The sequence below is a fragment of the Podarcis erhardii genome, assembly GCF_964252035.2.
Source record: "Podarcis erhardii genome assembly, chromosome: 8".
Lineage (NCBI taxonomy): Eukaryota > Metazoa > Chordata > Lepidosauria > Squamata > Lacertidae > Podarcis > Podarcis erhardii.
Window position 1 is genome coordinate 57150330 of NC_138499.1, and position 20078 is coordinate 57170407.

A 20078-nucleotide genomic window follows, 5' to 3' on the forward strand; every position below is an offset into this window, starting at 1 on the left:
AATTGTAGTCCTGGACTTTTCAGAGGGAGGCAGGACTTTTTTTCTTTTTTTTCTTTTTGCTGAGTTTGAGCACTCTGTTTAAAGCCCCAGACTCTGGAAGGAAATGACAATACAAGTGGCTTATACTGACATATACTGACGAACGTTGTTTACCATGTTTCATTTGATGGCTTCGACTTAACAGAGTGTACGGAATGTACAATCCAGTCCTAAACATATTATTTGACTCTACATGCCTTGCATTTAAAATATCTTTACTTTGAAAGAACTGTGTGCAGGATTGAAAATTTTCTTTTGAAGAGATGCAAAAAATAAAAAAAATAAAAAATCCACAGGAAGCAAAGACAGGAAGAAAATGATTTGCTGAAATGTGGGTCTTTCATTTCCCTTCAAACACTTGGCAGAATGTTCTAAAAGATTAAGCATCACAATCAGACATAGTGTATGCTTGTGTGTGGCTTTGAAGCAGTTCATCTGTCTAGTTTATTGGCTTGTGTGATTGACCTTAAAGTCCTAAACGCTTAAAAAAATTAAATCCTCCAAATTTCATTAAAAGTTGAGTATTTTATTTCAATATTGGTGGTTGTTTTTTTCAGGAGTTGTATTCATACACATTTAAGAACAATACACTTAAGTGAAACTCACTATTATGTTGTGGAATACACAACTGGATGAGGCTACACATAGAAAAATACACATAGCCAACAACATTTTGAAAGAAGATGTAATGTGTTTGCGTGTGCTTAACAATTTCGGTATTCTGTTTTGTTTGTTTCCGTGTGTTTCTACCCTCTCATCTTTCATTGCTGCATATTAAGAATGTTGCTTGAAACCTATGGTAGATTAGAGTGACCTATCGCTAACAACAAGAACAACAACAACATCCACTATATGTCAGTTGGCATTAACGTTGGTAACTCCTGATGTTCATTAGCTAAAGGCAGGTGCCAACTTAGTCTTTAATATAGTGTCTACAACATATAAGCTCAAATAAAACATTGCATGAGTACAGGAAGGTCATTTACAGACAGAATAAGTTGAATATTATAAAACAGTGCAATTCAGAAGAGCATTTTTCTTCACGTAGATGGGTAGACCCATTTCCACATGTTTATTCCTTAGTATATGTGTCAACAATTAGCACCTATTTCTAGCTCATTAGTTTTGATACCTACAATCTAACAGTGTAGTTTGCTCTGGTGCACTGCATGTTTAACTCTGTTGCACTAACACAACAGCTAGGAACGCTAACTTTAGATGTGCAGATACTATCTGAAACTTCCTCACCAAAGGGCTTTCTGTTATTTAGAAATTAGACTCTTTTTTTATTGTAGCTGCAAATGGACTTAGTTGCAGCAAGTGCCTGTGTAGAGCTGCGGGGACATTCATATGTCCAACTCTATGTTTTCCTTTGTTGGAATGACCCCTTATTTTCTGTTGTAACTAGTCTAATTCAAGTTTGAGATCCTCTTGTCTCTCTCCCAGCCACTCTTAATTTCTAATGTGTTGGGTGTGATGAGCAATTGGTCATGCACTAGAAGGTGCATCATTCCTTATGGCCATAGCTCAATCTCATTGAAACAGTAACAACTGCCTTCTCCCACATTGCAACATACCTTGAACTCCCAGTTGAAGATACCTTTCTGTGACTGCCTAATCCAGTTAGAAAAAATCAAATACAAACTGTGAGAGAAAGGGGTACTGAAAAAATGAAATCATAATAAATCAAAACCAAATAACTAAAAAAAATTGGATAAACAGTCCTTACAACTTCTGCACATTTTTATTATTATTATTTTCTTTGTTTACAGCAGAGATCTCAAAAGTCTGTTAATGGCAAGGTTAATGTAGACAATTGTGTAGTATGTTGTTACTTAAAGTTTAGTGAAAAAGAAATCTGAAAGGGACTTAATGTTGTATGTGCTTAAAAAATTAAAGCCCTATATTCTTTGGAAACACCTTGAAGATGAATGAATAATATGGGGGGACTGTTACTTTCCCTAAAGTAATGCTGTTGACAGCAAGTAAAAGCTACTTTGAAAATTTGGGAGTTTGTTTTGTTTTGCATTTGTTCTTGGTCAGCATTTGCCAATAAATTTTTGTGTACTTCTACTGCATGCACAACTCAGTGACATTAACAAATAGATTGTGTTTCTATCTAGGGAATTCTGCAGTTTGTTATTAAACCTTCAAGGCATCTATGTTATAAAGCAGAAAGTGTAGCCCTTTGGTAACATCTGAGAGCTTCAGCGCCTAGCAATGGGAGAGCCAGACCGGGAGCCAGGTCGGGAACCAGATCCTCCCTTTGGAAAGAAAAACAACAACAAAGAATTGGATTAAAATGAACCTACTGCTCAGATCTACAGTATAAGAGTGCTAAATGCAATTCCATCCAGACTCTGGCACAAATTAGTATAGATTGGTTCCACCAGGGAAATCTCTCATGCATAGCTGCTGAAATGGAGGGTACATATGCTTATTTGATTTTGTTCAAGGTTTCTTTAATACTTTGATCTTTAAAAGTGTTGCAATTTCAAATATAGTTTGCCTTCGGGGAATTCTATTTTTACAATCAAATTTTAAAGTATGATGAGTTCATTCTAATTAAATTTCAGGTAACAGAACTTGATACTATCTTCTGTAACAAATTCCTCAATCAATGGGCTCTAGTCACTAAATATTAATTATTTCTAAAGAATTGGTTGCTATCAGTGTTGCTGGATAGGTCAGAGAAACCAAGGCCACTGAAACTAAACAAAGCTACATTGGGCTGGCAGTCTCATTGAGCTCTGCCCTTCCAGCTTATGGCATGCTCTCCCCAGAGAGAACCACCTGGCTCCGTCCTTGTCATCATTTTCGTGCCAGGAAAAAAAGCTCCCCCACCCATACCAGGCACTTGGGCAGCACCAATGAGCTGCACAACTACATGGCCAAGGAAGCCTGCAAAACAAATTTGACTATGCCATTCATTTTGTTTTGATCTGGGATATTTAAGGTTAGCAGATCCAAAGAACGCCATATTCTTTTTTCTGAAGGTTCTACTAAATCAGCAAACACAAGGCAGAAGACCAGGGATTTATAGTGAGATAGTTATAACCTCCTTGAACCTCTTTAGGATCCTCCAGGCACCAGGTCATTGGACTTCAGAATCTCTAGTAATAATGATGCTTTCTTCAGAGTACCCCAGGTCTACTGCTAGACCCCCCTCTCACTGTTTTCCCAACACATGTTTGTCATTCCTCATAGGATTTCGCTAGATGGTTTTTAGTGCTTTCTAATGGTGGTTCTATTATTACTTTTTGATGATAAAGCCAGCAATATTTCCCTGATCGTTTGTAATTGCAACTGCTACTGAGCCACATCATTGCTTAGTTTCATCAATCAAAATAGTTGGAGCATTGTAATTATATTTAATTGACAATTAATTATGCCCTATTAGGCACTTATTTCTGTTTTATTGCAGACATTTTAAATCCATTACTTCCCACAGAAACCTGCCTTTAATTAGATCTGTTTTAAGGAGCCACACTTTAAAGAAATATTGGATAACATATAAATAATGAGGACCATTTTATAGCAAATTATTACATATTGGATAACAAACTTCCATTTTTGCAGATTGTTAAAATGAGGGGAAATTCCTGCTTATGTAAACATGGGGTGAAATCACAACATCTATTAGGAGAGAATGAAGGTCTAATCTAATGGTCAACTCTAATGGCTTATAAACCTTATTGTCAAGTCCAGTGGCTTACAAATTAAAACTTGGAATTTATAAATACTGTATATATCTACACAGAAGATGCATGAAAAGAAAATTTCACCAATAATAGCTAATTCTGGAAAGAGAGAAAAGGACATAAGACAGTGGATGGTAATAAATAGGAATAGGGATGGGCAGTTCTACCAACACACAAAATAGCAAGATGTGTTGGTCAATTGGGAAAAAAAGCCATTAACTTTTTACTATAACTGCTGGTTCACTTTAACAATGCATATTAAATGACTTTCCTTGCAACAAACACATTTCCCCCTTATTTCTTGTAACCTTAGAATAATTTCTGTTTACATTCAGAGGTATAAAACATTGTGTTCTTCCTTCCTCTTTTTGTCTATTTGCTTCATTATCATGCAATATAAATTCTCCACAGGGTCTCTGTTGTCACACAGAGACTCCGCCAGAGAACTACCGTACATTTACAGGTAAGCAACCTGTTCTGTCCTGATAAGGAAAATGTTTCAGGTGAAAATCCAACTGTCTTGTGTGCTAATGAACCTTGAAAAGCTTTCGCAGTGCAACAATGTACCTTGAAGCAAGCATCACACTAGATAAACTGGATCAAGATACACCAGACTACAGTGTCAGGGACTATTACTCTCTCCATTTGTACCAGTTATGGAGGTACCAAGCCTAGCAGTACACAACTAGGAAAGTCTAGACTAGAGGTAACACTATTTTGATGCAAACTGTTAGCATAACGGAGCAGTTAACCTCACACATATTGAATCATATACTTTCTCTTTCATCTGAATAACTCTGAAGTTTATCCAGTTTAGCCAGAGTGCTTCATCTTTATGACGCTTGATGCCAATCAAATTTATATGACTAGCAGTTCCATTGGGTGGGATCTATTATAAGTTAGGGGAACGTGGCTGAATTGGTTTCCAGTGAAACCAATGGAACAAGTTAGCCATAATGTAATTTAAGTCCCATCAATTTCATCTAATTTAGGCCCCATCTGCACTATAGCTTTAAACTGTCATGGCTTCTCCCAAAGAATCCTAGGAACTGTAGTTTATCAAGGGTGTTAAGAGTTGTCAGGAGACCACTATCTCCCTCACAGAATTCCCTGGGAAGAGGTATTGATTGGTAAACTACTCTGTAAACTGTAACAGGAGAGACTTCTTATGGAAGCATTTGAAACAAAGTACTGATGGTGGTTTCTTAATATTTACAAGCAAGGTGTTGCACAACCTAGGTGCAGACATGCTCAATGCCCTATTTCTTGCAGAAGAAAGACAAATAAAATGTGGCATCCTTCTGTATGCCTCCTCAGCTGAAACATAAAGCTTAACCAGGTGTTTCTATTGCTCACTTGACTCTAGGCTTGGGAGGCCTCATAATCTGGGTTATAATTGATGTGTGTAAGTAACAGTTGAGAGCTTTGCCTCAGCAAAGGGAATGTTGGAGTTTATTATCAGAAGTCCACACTGGATGGTCTTCCAAACCTACTATTCTTCTTTTTCACAAGCTGTGTTGCTGATTTCCAGGACAATTGCTATGATAAATCTATGGTAAAACTATATACCCAATGAATGCAATAATCAGCTGTTCCTAGTTTTTCCCTTCCTCTCACATTTTGCACCTACTCTTTTAAAAATATGTATATATATTATATTTTACTTTACCAGTCTAAAGAGTCTAGACAGTGTGCCCTGGCCATCATAGTGGTATCCCTTGTGTCCCTTGTGAGCATATTTATGCTCATAGAATCTTCCACTTCCATATCCAGGCCTGTGAGTTTCACCACCCTGCAAAGAAAAGGAAATTGTAAATACAGTACTTTGTTTTGTCATTGACATATATTACAATAGCTTAGGAAGACTGGGAGCAGAAGGCTATTACATTAGCTAAGCTCATGAAAGGATAAGAGACAGGTAGGATAGGGCTCTCCCCGAAATAACCGGTGATGAAAGAAAATACCTCAATTGCTGGCAATGAAATAGATATTTAGAAGGGAGTAAAATGTATATACGGGAAAGCTAAAGGCAAATCCAATATCTTTTACATGTTGGGTAGCATTTAAATGAATCTTACTGCATTCTTTGGCGCACATTGTTTGGGAATTGCCTGAGGTGATAATAATCCCTAATGACTAATAATGTGGTAACTGATGTAAACTGCTTAACACAGCCAGGCTGTCAAGTGATAACAGCTGCCATCAAGTAAATGTGGAAGAAGGTACTATGAAAATAAATGTGTTTCGTCTTTCATGCATTTAGCCCCTTTAAAAATCCCCCCCTCTGAATATTAATGGGGTAGGGTAAAGGTACATTGTGAAGGAAGTACTTACACATTACCGATGTCCTTTTTTTTTTTTTGAAAAGCATTGTTAAAAATGAGGAAAGGTTGTTAAAGTAATTGCACAACTGTCTGATGAAAACTGGTAGTTCAAGGAGGAATTTTCAACTAGCATTCTGCTCAGCAACCACAAAGCAGTACTTTAATTTAAAAGCTTTCCCCTGCCAGGACTGGTATGCAACATCCAAAGTTGGGCAAACAACTCAGCAAACACACTGCAGTGCAAGTCAAGTCTGCCATGTCTTTTTTGAAAATGGTAAACTGTTGTAATCAGTCTTGTACACAGCAACCAGTTTAAAGGATAAAATACTAAGACAGTGCCTCCACACGCTTGGCCACTTCCTGAGGTTGCCAGACCTTTCCTGCCGCCTCCTAGTAAGAGCTTAGGCCATTCAAACATTACACTAAAACTTTATAGCAGCTGGTAATTACCTTTTTTGGCCTAGCAAAATGCCCAGTGGATGATGGAAACATTTCTAAGCAACCTGGCATAACATAATTTTGTAATTTTAAAGCAAAAACGTAACTAGTTCTAGTAGCATTTGATAATTGTGGCTTCTAATTAATTCTAAGAGTAAAACCTTTTGTTCTGAACTCAGGTGTCTAAAGGAACAAAATGAATTTACAACAGATGGGTGGGGGAGAGAATTATATGAAGAGGTCTTCCTGCTAAAGAATATTAGCTTTTCAGGACAACATTATTTTTAGTAGAATAAGCTCTTTGGTATTTGACGGCATAACCTTTGTTGGAAAACTGTTGGAGGTTTAACTTAACACACAAACACTACACACTCTTAACATACAAAGCATTTAACGACACATAATATCTCTCTCTCTCTCTCTCTCTCTCTCTCTCTCTCTCTCTCTCTCTCTCTCTTTCTCTCTCTCTCTCTCTCACACACACCCACCCACCCAGTGCTCCCTTCCCCCTCCTGTTCAGCTAACCCTCTCCAGGATGGGAATGAAAATGGCACCTTTCCCACTCCTCAGTCTAATAGTTAATCTGTTCTAGTGGTGTTCTGCATAGTGGTAATGAATATAATTTTGCCTATAGTGAAGAACGTATCATGTCTTCCTCATCATTTTCTTTTTGAAAATATAACTGCTGGGGAACTGGAACAGACTCCCACGAGAGGTGGTGTACTCTCCTTCCTTGGAGATTTTTAAACAGAAGTTGGATGTCCATCTGTCATGGATGTTTTAGCTGAGATTCCTGCATTGCAGGGGGTTGGACTAGATGACCCTTGGAGTCCCTTCCAACTCTTTGATTCTACAAGTGTCAGTAAATGATATTGTAACTCCCATCAAATAATGGGATGCAAAATGTATACCCTGCATCTGTTCTTGACTATATTCATGATCCCAAACAAAAATGGAGTTGTGTCCAATTCATTATTTCAAGCTATCTTTTCTTTTTACCTCCCCGCTGGCACTCCACAGACACACAGAGATCAGTAGAACCTTTAAATTGCCTTAAAGGGAAGAGGTTTGCCATGCAGTGCAGTTTGGCTCCGTGCTCGGGCAAAAATAATTTAAATTGTATTGCAAGCTTGACAGGCTTCTGGATAAAAGCAAGCAACAAAACCATGGACGTAAAGGAACTGATTGGGAGCCAGGAGGAGCAAAGCAAACAAGCCACAGTCAAAAACATGAATGTGAAGAGTCTGCAGGAGCTAGGAAGGCAAAACAAAAAACAAATAAAACAGATGCTATTTGCACTTTTGGGGCGAAGCAAAATGGCTGCACATGAAAGCATGTTCATCACCTACCCAGCTAAATCTGGAAAAGGATGATCTCCCCTGCGCATACAAGAAACAGAAACAGTGACATGGTGACCACCATGGGGCAAAAAGACACTGAAGACACTATACAAGAGAAGTATGATCAGTGAAGGAGGGTTTGTCTATTAACGAGGATCAAAATGAATGAGGATCAAGATATACTTAGGTTGTAGTTTGCAATCGAATGTTTAAAGGAGTTTAAAACCCAAGTGGTTGTGTGGAACATATTAGACTCAAGTGACCCTCCATTGTAAAGTACATGCTATTCATCCATGCTCCTACAAGTTCAGTCTTGGATAGTTCTGGTGCCAGCATTTGGAAAGGCCTTTGGCTGAGAGCTGCTTCGATATCAGCTTTTCAGTCAAGATCTAACAGTGCTGCTCTAGATGCACCAGTCATCTGACATAATGTGCTGGAATAAGAGGGATTGATTAGGATGTTTGGATCATTTCAGATTTAGCAATGTCCCTTAAAATAAGGCATAACTGACAATTGCCCATTCATATTGCCTTATCAGGCACTGGGAACAATCTGGAGGATATGTCTTTGTCCCCAGTGTGTGTAACATAACCTAGTTAGAACCCTTGTCCTACATTTCCAGCGATCCTTTTGCAAGGGGCACATGTGTTCAAATGTGCTCAGCATTCCTTCTAAGGCTGGGCAATAAGCTACGATGGCAAGTGGGGAAGTAAAGGGTTGGGAAGAAGCACCAAGGTCTTCTGGCAGTTCAGATTAGGGTGTGCTTAGATGTACTGTGAGGTCAACCTTAAGAGAAGGGTAGATACTTAGAAGAAAGGAAAGTGGCTTTGGAGATACAACACCAGCCTGGGGCCACAAAGGAAGATGGGAGACCCACTAAAGGGTATGAGTGTTGATGGAGAGACTATCCTAAGAGGAGGTGGCATTGGAACAACTGTGGCCTCTGAAAGATGACCTTGAGAAGAGTGGGGCCTGCAATCCTTGTTCCAGCCTTGAATGAAGAAAAACAACCATATCTGTGTTATAAGCAGTTTCATGCTTTTGTCTGAGGCCAGAGTAAGCCCCAGTGGGGAACTGAGGGTCCACTGAACCAGCATGGAAAGATAATCACAGGGAAGGGTCAGAGCTCAGGGATAAAGCATCTGCTCAGCATGCAGATAGTCCCTAGCTCCATCCCAGCATCTCCAGGTGGGTGAGGGAGAGACCATGACTGAAATGCTGGCAAGCCAGTTAGCGCAGCCAATGCAGGTGCACAATAGTCTGACTCAGTGTAAGGCAAATCAATGTGTTCCTAATCAGATGCATGGCTCCTTTAAGACAGCAACATACATGCATTATGTGCTGTTTACATTACATAGCAGTATTCTGGGAGAAATCATTCTATATACCATATTTTCCCCTATATAAGACGCCCCCATGTATAAGATGACCCCTATTTTTTTTTAACCCCAAATTAAGAAATTAAGTTGTTTAGCTTTTTGGGGTGGGGGTGGGAGAGGTCACTTCCGCCAATTGCGCACCCACCTGCCCGCCACTGCCAATTGCACACCTCACCGCAGCCACCAATCGTGTGCCCGCTTGCCACCACCAACAGCCCACCCGCCCACTTGCCGCAGCTGCCAATCATCTGCTCACTTGCCGCAGCCAATCACCAGCAGACCTTGCCACAGCCACCAATCACCCGCCCAATTGCCACTGTTAATCTCCTGCTTGCTGCTGCTGTTAATCGCACGTCCCCCCTCTGCATTCATAATCCATGTTTAAGACGACACCCATTTTTTGCCATTTTTTTTTTTAGCAAAGAGCATTGTCTTATACACAGAAAAATACAGTAAGTCATACTCTGTCAGGAGACATGACTTTTAGTCTTTGGCTTGCCGCAAGCTGATGGCCCATAATGTGAATCAATGCCACATTTTCACACGTACCTTTCCATACAGTGAAGGAGTTGACCTGGGAGACACCTGAAAAACAACACAAAAGTAAGTGGAAAAGTAGGATCTGCAACAAAATGCTATACAATTGAGTTTTCAGGTCTGCTTCCAGATATGCCACTTCAGGTCCCCTCCTACTGGGCTTTCCATTCTCTCTTCCCCCTGCCCTACCACCAATAGTCAGCAAGCATTCTGGGACCTCTGAGCATGCTCACTCTTCATTGGGCTGTTCCTGCCTCATTTTTTAAAATTCCTAAATTATAATTTTTTAAAAATAGTGCGACTCCTCAAGCCTGCTGATGCCTTATTGTGCATGGGTTTTGCTGTTTTCGCCAGCAAAGGGGTTAAGTTCACTCTTAGCACCTTGTCTGCTTGATGCTGTGCTAAAAATGCTTTTTGGCTGCTCGTTATATGAAGATATTTGAGAAAGACTCCTGTGCTGTTCGATAAGAATTGACTTGTCTTTCAAACCCACAAACCCTGTTAAGATTCCTCAGAATGTAAATGAGCAATGCAAAAGGGGACCAGTTGCATGACCTTCATTAGACAACACTCTTGATCTGCCACTTTAATTACAAGCCTCATTCTTAATTCCAGCAACATTGCAAAGCCAGTTGCTGTTATTCTTATTCTGGTCCAACCAATGAATTCATGGTGGACCTCAGCTTTGCACCCAGATTAATTAGATTCTTAGGAAGGAACTGGATATTTTGGGAGCTGTGTAGCTACTGCAGAAAGCAGGTCTCTTTCTGTCTCTCAGTAATGTGAAGTGTAACAAGCCACATGAGACAGTTTCAATACACTTTATGAATTTGTTACTTCTGTGTGGCACGATCATAGCTGTCAACGTTTCCCTTTTTTAAAGAGAAATTCCCTTATTTATTCCAAATAGGATTCCACACAAGAAAAGGGAAAAGTTGACAGCTATGAGTGCGATCTTGAGTAGTGCGACACCTTCAGCTCTGCTCCCAAGCAAGGTCTCTCTCTTTTCTTTTCTTTTTAAAAAAGGAATCACGTGTTGAGCATTGCTGTCTGCATAGAGTCACCGATGTGCAAGCCTGTGTATGTGCTCAATGGGATAGAGAGAGTTGGTTGTGTTGGTGTTGAGATGGCATGGGGTCCCTACATGTGAGGAGGAGCTCCCATGTTGGGCTTCCTGTATGCTCAACATGTGGTTGTTAAAAAGAAGAGGTTTGTTCACATGTTACATTGGACAAGTTTCTGTGTACACTTGTTAGTTGTGCTGCTCAACTATTGTGCACACAGACTGTACAGTTTGCATTTAAAGGCAAATCCATCAAATTAACATTTTACAAAACAATACAACAAACATAGCCATCCTATGAAGTTTGCACTTACCAGAACTTTGCAATGCAGTTCTCTAACCAACCAATATTTACAAAGATGCATATATTATGGGAAAGTGTATATACAAATGCATTTATAATGCATTGAGTTAGGGAAAATTTCTTGCAAAAATGTGTACATTAGTCAAAATTGCACTCAAAAACTGTGTTTATTAGGAGAAATTGGTACTAAAATATTGGTGAAGTTTCATGATGATTTTAGTTTGAATATTGCTACAGAAACACAGAGAACTGAATTTAAGATCTGAAAAATGAGAAAGAACCAGAACTCACAGATCCTGCCATCCTGCCATCCTACTCAGAAGTAAGTCCTATTGAATTCAATGTGGCTTGCTCCCAGGTAAGTGGGATTAGGATTGAAGCCTAAATCAAATATGCAATGTATGTTTGCTCCTACAACCTCTTCCTTGATTTGAATTTCTATCCCCTTTTTTCAGAGGCTCAGGGTGGGAATTAGCTTATTATTAAAAGAAAACTTTCAGATAAGCCCTCTGCTTATGTAGCTGCTGGGCTAGGCTTATAAGAGTGAGTCTGAGGGATTTGCAAATTTCTACAAGATGAAAATGTTCTAGACACGAACGGAAAAGGTGGGGGAAACCTCTTCATAACAAAACCACCATATATTAAATACCACCTGAGAAGCAAGGGACTTCCTGCTCCTCAGTGCTTATTAGTCTCTGGTAAAAATCCATATATTTGTTATAGCTCAGTGGTTTATGCAGGAGTTGTGTCCCAGATCCATGGCTCTGAAGGCTCCACAGGAAGTGAGCCACAACTCAAGATTGAGGTAATTTCTATAAATATTCATGTCAGTAACATTTGTCTCATTGGTATTTGCACTGGCACAGAATATTTCTATCCATTTTCATTTCTATTTGAAAGACGGGAGCAAGTCCGATTACAGTATTGTATTTTTCCAAAGATTTCCATGTTAGAATGGAAAAATTCCAGTTTCAAAATTGAGGAAAACCCTCTTCTGCCTTGGAAGACTGTCTTTTGCCTTTTAATAGCCCTCAAACTGGTAATAAGCTGGATCTGCACACAGTTAGTTTGTTTGGGCATGTGACTTGCTTCAACATAGTGATTTGCTGCAGGAACAGCCAATTCTCATAAATGGTCTCTCCCCTTCAAAAAGGACCAGCTGTTCATCTTCAGTTCAGGAGAAGGTGCTACTGCCATACATTCCCTTGGGTCTATAGAGTATGGCAGGCAAGGCTGGCTCTACCATTAGGCAGGCTGAGGCAGGTGCCTCAAGTGACATATGCTGGGCTGTGGTGGCAAAGTGCCATAGGAGGAGAGCTGTCACATGGGGTTTGCCCTGAGACCTTCAAGCTAGCCTGCTGCCACCCGATGCTACAGTGATGTTGTCCTGTTGCCGGTGTTGATTCAGTTGCCAGTCTGACTGACTTCTGTTTGTAGAATTGGGAGGGGGGCCACCACCTTGTCCTGTGCCTCAGGCAGCAAAATACTGACAGGCTCCAGGTGAAAGAAATCTGTGAGCCCATAGAAATGCATAAAGAGCTGTGGATCAGGAGAATGACTTCCAGTGGCCATCCCCTTACCTGGCACACTAGATATATAATTTTGCCTGCACTCCTTTTTAGCAGAGAAATTATCTTTGGGGCACTAGCTGGCTGGTGTGTATGTTTTAAAAAGCAAAGTAAGCATTTTTGTTTGGTGAAAGAATTACCAAGGTGAAATGGAAACTTACAATGTTCCTGAAGAAGTGGACTACTGGGTTCTCATCCACATATCGGCCATGAGATCTTGGATGAGGCAGGGAACTTACATGGCCAATTCTGGCAGCGTGATGGTAATCCTGAAACAAAGGACAGGTTATGCTTGTAGACTAGCAAGCAATCTGAAAGGAATTCGAGCGCCCATTGGGGAATGAGCAAACATTAAGATTCTTAAAACTCAAAGGAGAGATGATGGAGATGGAAACACACATTAGGTACAGAAGTACATGAGAAAAGTACTCTACTGACAGAAGAATACTTCCAGGAACCCTGAAGAAGGATGTGGAAGCAGGAACTCTCTACTTGTTCCCCAGCAACTGTGCTTGAATATCCGTTTAGTTATCCAGGCCTTACCCTCCGTGAGTTTATCTATTCTCTTTTCCAAGATAAGAAAATACCATGTGGTTGTTGTTACTCTTTAATTCCACAGCAGTGGAACACTTCAGGATGGTGCCTAATGAAATACAATACATTTACAGAGACCAGTAAATCCCTTGTGGAAGAGCATTTATCCTATCATTTTCACTCCTGCTTTGACTTCCCAGCCCTTTAAAAGCCATGCGTGGGAAGTAACGGCTATTTATTCACATCAGCATATGAAGCCAAGTCACAGAGCTTTTCCATTTAGTGCAGGTCTGTCTACATTGCTCTGACCGGCAGTGCCTTTCAGGGTTTTGGGCAGGTGATCTCCAGAACTTACTACATAAGATCCCTTTGGGTGAACATCCTACTGGTGGCGCTTTCTGCATGTACACATGGAGAACTGGAACTTTCTGCATGTACACCTCATGTGGCCTGTAATGAAATTATGGTGCTGGGCTCTTGACATGTGTTTGAATAAAAAGGAGATGTTGCACAGAGGTCCTTGGTTAATGCAATTCCTAGCTGGTCAGTAATTCATGTGCTTTTGAAACGGAAATGTTTGTGTATGATCATTAGGCTATTCTCTCCCTCTGAACTAAGCACAGATTCAGAAAACCACTTAGCATGCGGTGACTCACGTAAACTTAATGAAGGGTGCATTCCTCCATATGACTAGCAGGTCAGCATGTGCTTAGTCCAGTTTTAAAAACTCACCTTCCAATATGACCAGATGGTATTATAATAGAAGCTTCCTGCATACTTTACCGACAAGTTGCCAGTGTGTGGTAAATGGTCAGCTGCATCCACCAAGAGTCTTACAGCACAATCCTAACTATTAGAAGCAAGTACCATTAAATTTGATGATGTGTACCAATCAGTGCATTTAAGATTGCAGCCATTAGTAGCAGTGTTGGAGCAACAGAAAAAAAAACAAAGAGCAAACCAAGTAATATACTTTATTGGATCAGCCAGTGCTACAGATCTGGATGCAAGCTTTCAACTTACACAGAAATCTTCTTTAGGTATTAATGTTCTTATTAAAAAAACCAAAGCAAATAAAATATGAAATTAAAGGAGATGTTAACCAAGTCATGCTGAATGATTTTTTTTTAAAAAAATCATAATTATAATTTTATATAAACATAAATATATATTTATATAAACAGAAAATGGGTTACAAATCTTGTTGAAGGGGCTTATCAAGGAAGCATATTTTTTTTAAAAAAAAGCAAGATGCATGAAAAATGTTCAGCAAGAAAACAGATGCATCTTTCTAGAGCCACAAATCTCAGGTGTCATTAAGACCTTGTAATGCAAAAAGAGCAACTAATGCTGTTGAGTTAGGGGTAGTTAAATGTGTCAAAGTGATCTTAGCACTTTTTGGATTGCATTCCTTGCATTTGTAACCAATTTTGCCCTCTAAATATCTTAGAATTAGCTACCTTTCCATTCCTCCTCATGGTGAATTCTGTGTAACTTGAAAGCTCCCATCGTCCTACACTCACGGAAGTCCTGATAGTGCTGTCATGTCTTTCAAATGTACCGTGAGACGCAGCCCTGAGATACTAGGTAAAATAAGGTTCAATAAGCACTACATTTTATATATGAAAAGTTATACATTCTGGAATATCAGTGTTATGCACTATGCCTGCTAATAGCAAAATGTGCATGCACTTACCTTCTTACAGTAGCATGGTAGCCTAAATCACATGGTGTGTATAGTATCTGAATATTTCATTCTCACTTTTGTTGCTAATCATTTCTAACAAATTCCTTGTCATTATGCATCTCAGTTGCAAGTCAGGAGGAGGACATATATTTCACAAGGAAGCACACTAAAAGACTGTTCACAAAGTAGTCAGATCCCACATGACATTTGTATTTTTCTGTATCTGTTTAGCTTGGTAATTTGCTCTCTGTGAAGCTTTGGTATGGGTCACAAAGCCAAAAGGAGCACAACTTAATATTTCATTGAAATCAGTCAAATTTCCACATCTTTTCCTGTCTTAGCCTGAAGTCCCAGAAGTATATGCCAGATTCATTCATATACAGTATATATTCAACCTGGTATGTGCCAAAAGGCAGTTGCTGGATGTATCAGCATAATCTGAAAGGGTTAACTTCAAATTCTTTTGAGATGAGTTGGCCTTTGAAAAACCCGTTGTGTGCATTAATGTGGGAACTGGAAATCGGTAAATTTGGGCTTCTTTTGCTTTTTTAACGTTGTCATGGCAATTCCTTTATATTTCTGCAGCTGAGACACCTAGATAGCTTTTAAAAAATTCCCAAGATGCCAAAAAAGCATGCATGCATGCTACTGTCTTGCTTGCCTTTTTGTTTGAGCTATGTGCAGAAAAACCTGCAGCTTGTTTGTTAGACTGCAATTGATAAAGGACTTGCCAAATAAATGAATATCCAAGCCTTCCCCCCATTTCCCTCCCCCTATAATGTTGTTCCTGCAGTGGTACCTTGGGTTAAATACTTAATTCGTTCCGGAGGTCTATACTTAACCTGAAACTGTTATTAACCTGAAGCACTACTTTAGCTAATGGGGCCTCCTGCTGCTGCCACGCAGCCGGAGCATGATTTCTGTTCTCATCCTGAAGCAAAGTTCTTAACCTGAGGTACTATTTCTGGGTTAGCGGAGTCTGTAACCTGAAGCATATGTAATCCGAGGTACCACTGTACTGACACAGAAACACACACTTTCTTTTCAAATGCTGTTAAGGTGATCACTTGTGCACCAGAAGAAGAAGAAGAAGAAGAAGAAGAAGAAGAAGAAGAAGAAGAAGAAGAAACAGAACACAACTGCATTTCATTGGTATATGCTAATTTATATGTATAGCTGCAACTTTTGAGATAATGGCTATAATTTAAACAGAAATACATTATTTCTCACCACAGAGAGGAAGAACCTGATAAGGTGGCTGGTCTGCCTGCTCCCTCTGCTGACCAGGTGCTAACTGTTGAGGGAATCTTCAAGGCACTTTCTTCTCCTTCTTTGTGTTTTTTATCTTTAAACTGAACTTGGACTGGATATCCATTCAAATAGAGGACTGCCCTCTATAAACTAACCACATGGCCACCACTCATACTGTAGGCCCCTTTTTCTGCTGGCTCTATTAGGTTTGCTCTAAATCCATATTGTATGCATGCATGTATATACTAGAATAAGAGAGTCATTGGCTATCCTGTGAATTCTGCCCATTCCCCAGCTTTACTTTCCCCAGTTGGCACTTGCATTTTTATTCTTACAGTTTGCCACATTCAGTTTCAAAGTCACACTTTTACAGAATTAACACAAACACAAAAGACTGAAATGTAACTTCTGGTTATTTTTATACCAACACTTTTTATTTTGCACGGACTATCCACATGTGGCTGTGTTATCTGAAAATTACAGATTTGTTTCAATCCTGTCTTTTAGATAACTGAAGATGCCATCCAGCCACTCTTCACCCACCTCTCCTGCCTGAGCCACATTAAGCACAGAAATTTCCTGCCAGTGATGCTCTGTTCTTAATGGCACTCATCTTGTGGACTGAGAGACTAAAGGACCTGTTAAGTATGGAAGTTGTTTTTCCTAAGCCACCACACTGAATCTGAATCACCCTTACTATCATCATAGCTTTTAGCATAAAGTTTTCAACAGAATGTGTTTCATGATCAGGTTCAGACATCAAAACAAACCCAGTAGGCAACTAGCTGCATGCTTAGGAATGGAAGAAGAGCCTCGCAATCAGACTGAAGGGTCATCGACTCGAGGATCCTTTCACACAGCGGTTACCGGCTGCTCACAAGTCGAGGATGTTTACAATATCACAAGCCAATGACAAGTGGAATGCGTGCCTGTGGTTGTAGTGAACTAAGACCTCAGAGCAGACATGTTGAAAGTAATGCGCCTAAGTCAGTCATGTTTATTAACTTTAATGAGTCTCCTCTGAGTAAGTCTAGCATTGAATGCACCCTGCATTTTTAATGATACAAAAAAGATTTTTTTTAAAAAAAACATCCAGTGGAAAACTATTTCATATGACACAATAGGGCAATCCCCTGCCCTGGTTCTTGTTACTAAGCAACAAGAATTACCAAGGCAACCAGGCAGGCACAGGTGAATGAAAGCTAATAGTTAAGAGGAATTGAGTGGTGGGGTGACTCCACACTCGGGAGCTCTTATTAAATGTCAGTGAAGGAACTATCAGACTGGGGAAGAAAGTAAGTGTCATACCACATTGTTTTATCCTTTCCTTTTTTTACTTTCATCCCATCCGTCTGGCAGTGCCAGAGGCCTACCTGTCAATTTCTTCTGGGAACTGATACATGAACTCGAAATGCAGCAACAGGTTGCTGCTGTCCTGTGGAGTGGCTCCTGACATCAGAAATCTGTAGCATTTCCTCCACTGCCAATGTGAAACAGAACTTCTCTGTCAGGTACACATGTTACAAATGTAGTTGGACTATATTTCAAGGCACAACATGGCTCGCCTTCATTTCAATGGCTTGATTCTGTTCCCTGGCACATACATACCAACATATACCACTCCGGCTACAACTCAGATGGAGCTACAATCTAACACTATGTTTTTCATCACATGGAAGGCCTACAGATCGTGGGGAAGCCTTGTAATGGTTGTATAGCAGTGTTTCCCAACCTTGGGCCTCCAGCTGTTTTTGAACTACAATTCCCATCATCCCTGACCACTGGTCTTGCTAGCTAGGGATGATGGGAGTTGTAGTCCAAAAACAGCTGGGGGCCCAAGGTTGGGAAACACTGGTATAGAGGATGGGATTTCAGTGGGTACAGCTTTTCATACCCTGCCTTTTCCTTCTAAAAGTGTTCTGTCTCATACCTTACTTTCTTTGCTACTGTTATCTCCACAGTTCAGAGTCATTGTTTGTTGTTATAATTGTTAGTAATAATAGTAAAGTCTACTGATAGTTAGTAAAAATGAGGAAAATCAGTAACATCCTGACAGGAGAAGCTACAATTTCAGGAAGCTTGCAAAAAATAGCTCTGTGTAAAAAAAAAAACAAATCAAAAACAATATGAGTATATTGTTTCATTGCTGCTTTATATTTTCAAATCACTGGTCTAGAACAATAATTTTGGCTTCATGAAATCAATTATGGGTTATGACCTTTTTGTCTGTTGGTCAGTGACAATTGCTATATAAACATGATATAGCAATACTATACTATACATTTATGTGGGTATCAGACCCTACATATGTAAAATCTTCCTCTGCCCTTAACTTAATATAGGCATCTGAAAGGCAATTAACATGGGAAACAGAAACAATTTGCATTTGCTTCTTTCATTTAAAGGCATTGTTGAGGGATTTTGAACCAGCAGATGGCGTTTCCTAGTTACAATACATGTACATCTAACAGAAAGGGAAATTTCAACACCTTTTTGCAGGTGATTTCCATACCTATTATTAACAGTGTTCAATTGAGACTGACATACATAAACATACAGTCATCTTGTGTGGCAATCTGCAGAAGGATGGCATGAACTGCATGTGTATACTAACTGGAAAAGTCTTTAGATTCAGTAGTTGCAACAATACAGTAATTGCAATATTAATTGGACAGGATCTCTTTTTTGCCTAGGGATTCTTTGATGGGACTCTAATCACAAGGTTAGATTCATATCATATTGCTAAATACATGGCCTTGCATGCAGGGAAATCCAGTCCATTGACTCTGTGAAACACCATTTATAAAGTACTAACTTAGAATAACCTAGGCAATTTTTTAGATTATAAAAAATTGGCCACCACTAAATTAGATTTAAATTTGATGATAAGTGAGACTAAAGAAAATATAAAATTTTTTGGAAGAAGTGCTAGATTATATTTGAATGAGTGGACATGAGATTGTAAACAAGTTGATAATTTGTCTGGAAAAAACTTTTAACGATGTAAATGGGAGTGGGAGACGTGAGGGAGTCCAAAGAAGTGATGAAATTATGTTTGTGACAGAAGTAAGACTGTTTATTATTTGTGCATTGATATTTAAAAACTTTAATAAATATTTATTAAAAAAAATAGAATAACCTAGGCAAGAGGGAAGTTTTTGATTTCTTGCAAAACAGCAAAATTGTACTTCCACACTTGTTTGAGTACAGTGAGAAAAAGTTTGGTATGGGCTTCACAGTAGTTATTTAGAGGTGGTGTCAGGTAGCCAACACACACACAATACATATTCAGGCAGACAGCAACACCCATGAGTAGTTGAATGACAAATGTGCATATGTGGACTCCTATTATATCTATTATTAACAGTGTTCAGTTGTGATTAACATACATAAATGCAGTAAGCTCAGGGGAGGGGAAATAAGGAGGACAATAGGAATTGGAATTACACAACATGAAGAAAATATACTAAGTGAAAGGTTCTGAAAACCCAACAACAAACAACCTATCATGCTAAGTTTTTTATGAGTCCAGTTCAGTAAGGAATTTTATTTACTGTATTTATTAAATTTATATACCACCTTTATCTTCCAAGGATCTCAAGATGGTGTCCATGGTTCTCAGCTCCCCTATGTCATTCTCACAGCTACTCGTGAAGCAGCTTAGGCTAAGAGATGGTGATTGGCCAAAGGTCACCCAATGAGCTTCATGGCTGAGTGGGGATTTGAACCCTGCTCTCCTAGGTCCCTAGTCCAACACTTTAGCCATGATGCCATGCATGTGGAATGGGTTCACAATGTGGGAAACAGCTACATTAGTAGCACATCTCCCCATGGACCAATTTACAGGGCTTTTGAGTGGTCAGCCAAGCAGGATTTCGAAGCCACATAATATGTCCTCCCCATATCAATGTTT

The 20078-nt window shown here is 39.5% G+C and overlaps 1 protein-coding gene across 3 annotated transcripts in view; it reads right to left on the reverse strand.

Moving 5' to 3' along the window:
- Positions 1 to 544: 544 nt before the first annotated feature.
- MBP (myelin basic protein) overlaps positions 545 to 20078 on the reverse strand; it is a 97385-nt gene continuing 77851 nt past the window's right edge. For 2 of the 3 annotated variants that reach the window (XM_081873465.1, XM_081873466.1), the window contains 5 exons: positions 12855 to 12962; positions 9771 to 9806; positions 7852 to 7881; positions 5410 to 5532; positions 545 to 2303 (listed from right to left, as the gene is read on the reverse strand). In XM_081873465.1, the coding sequence (XP_081729591.1) occupies positions 2247 to 2303; positions 5410 to 5532; positions 7852 to 7881; positions 9771 to 9806; positions 12855 to 12962 (354 nt within the window). In that variant the 3' untranslated portion in view covers positions 545 to 2246. The remainder of the gene's footprint in view (positions 2304 to 5409; positions 5533 to 7851; positions 7882 to 9770; positions 9807 to 12854; positions 12963 to 20078) is intronic. The other variant, XM_081873467.1, reaches the window with a different exon arrangement.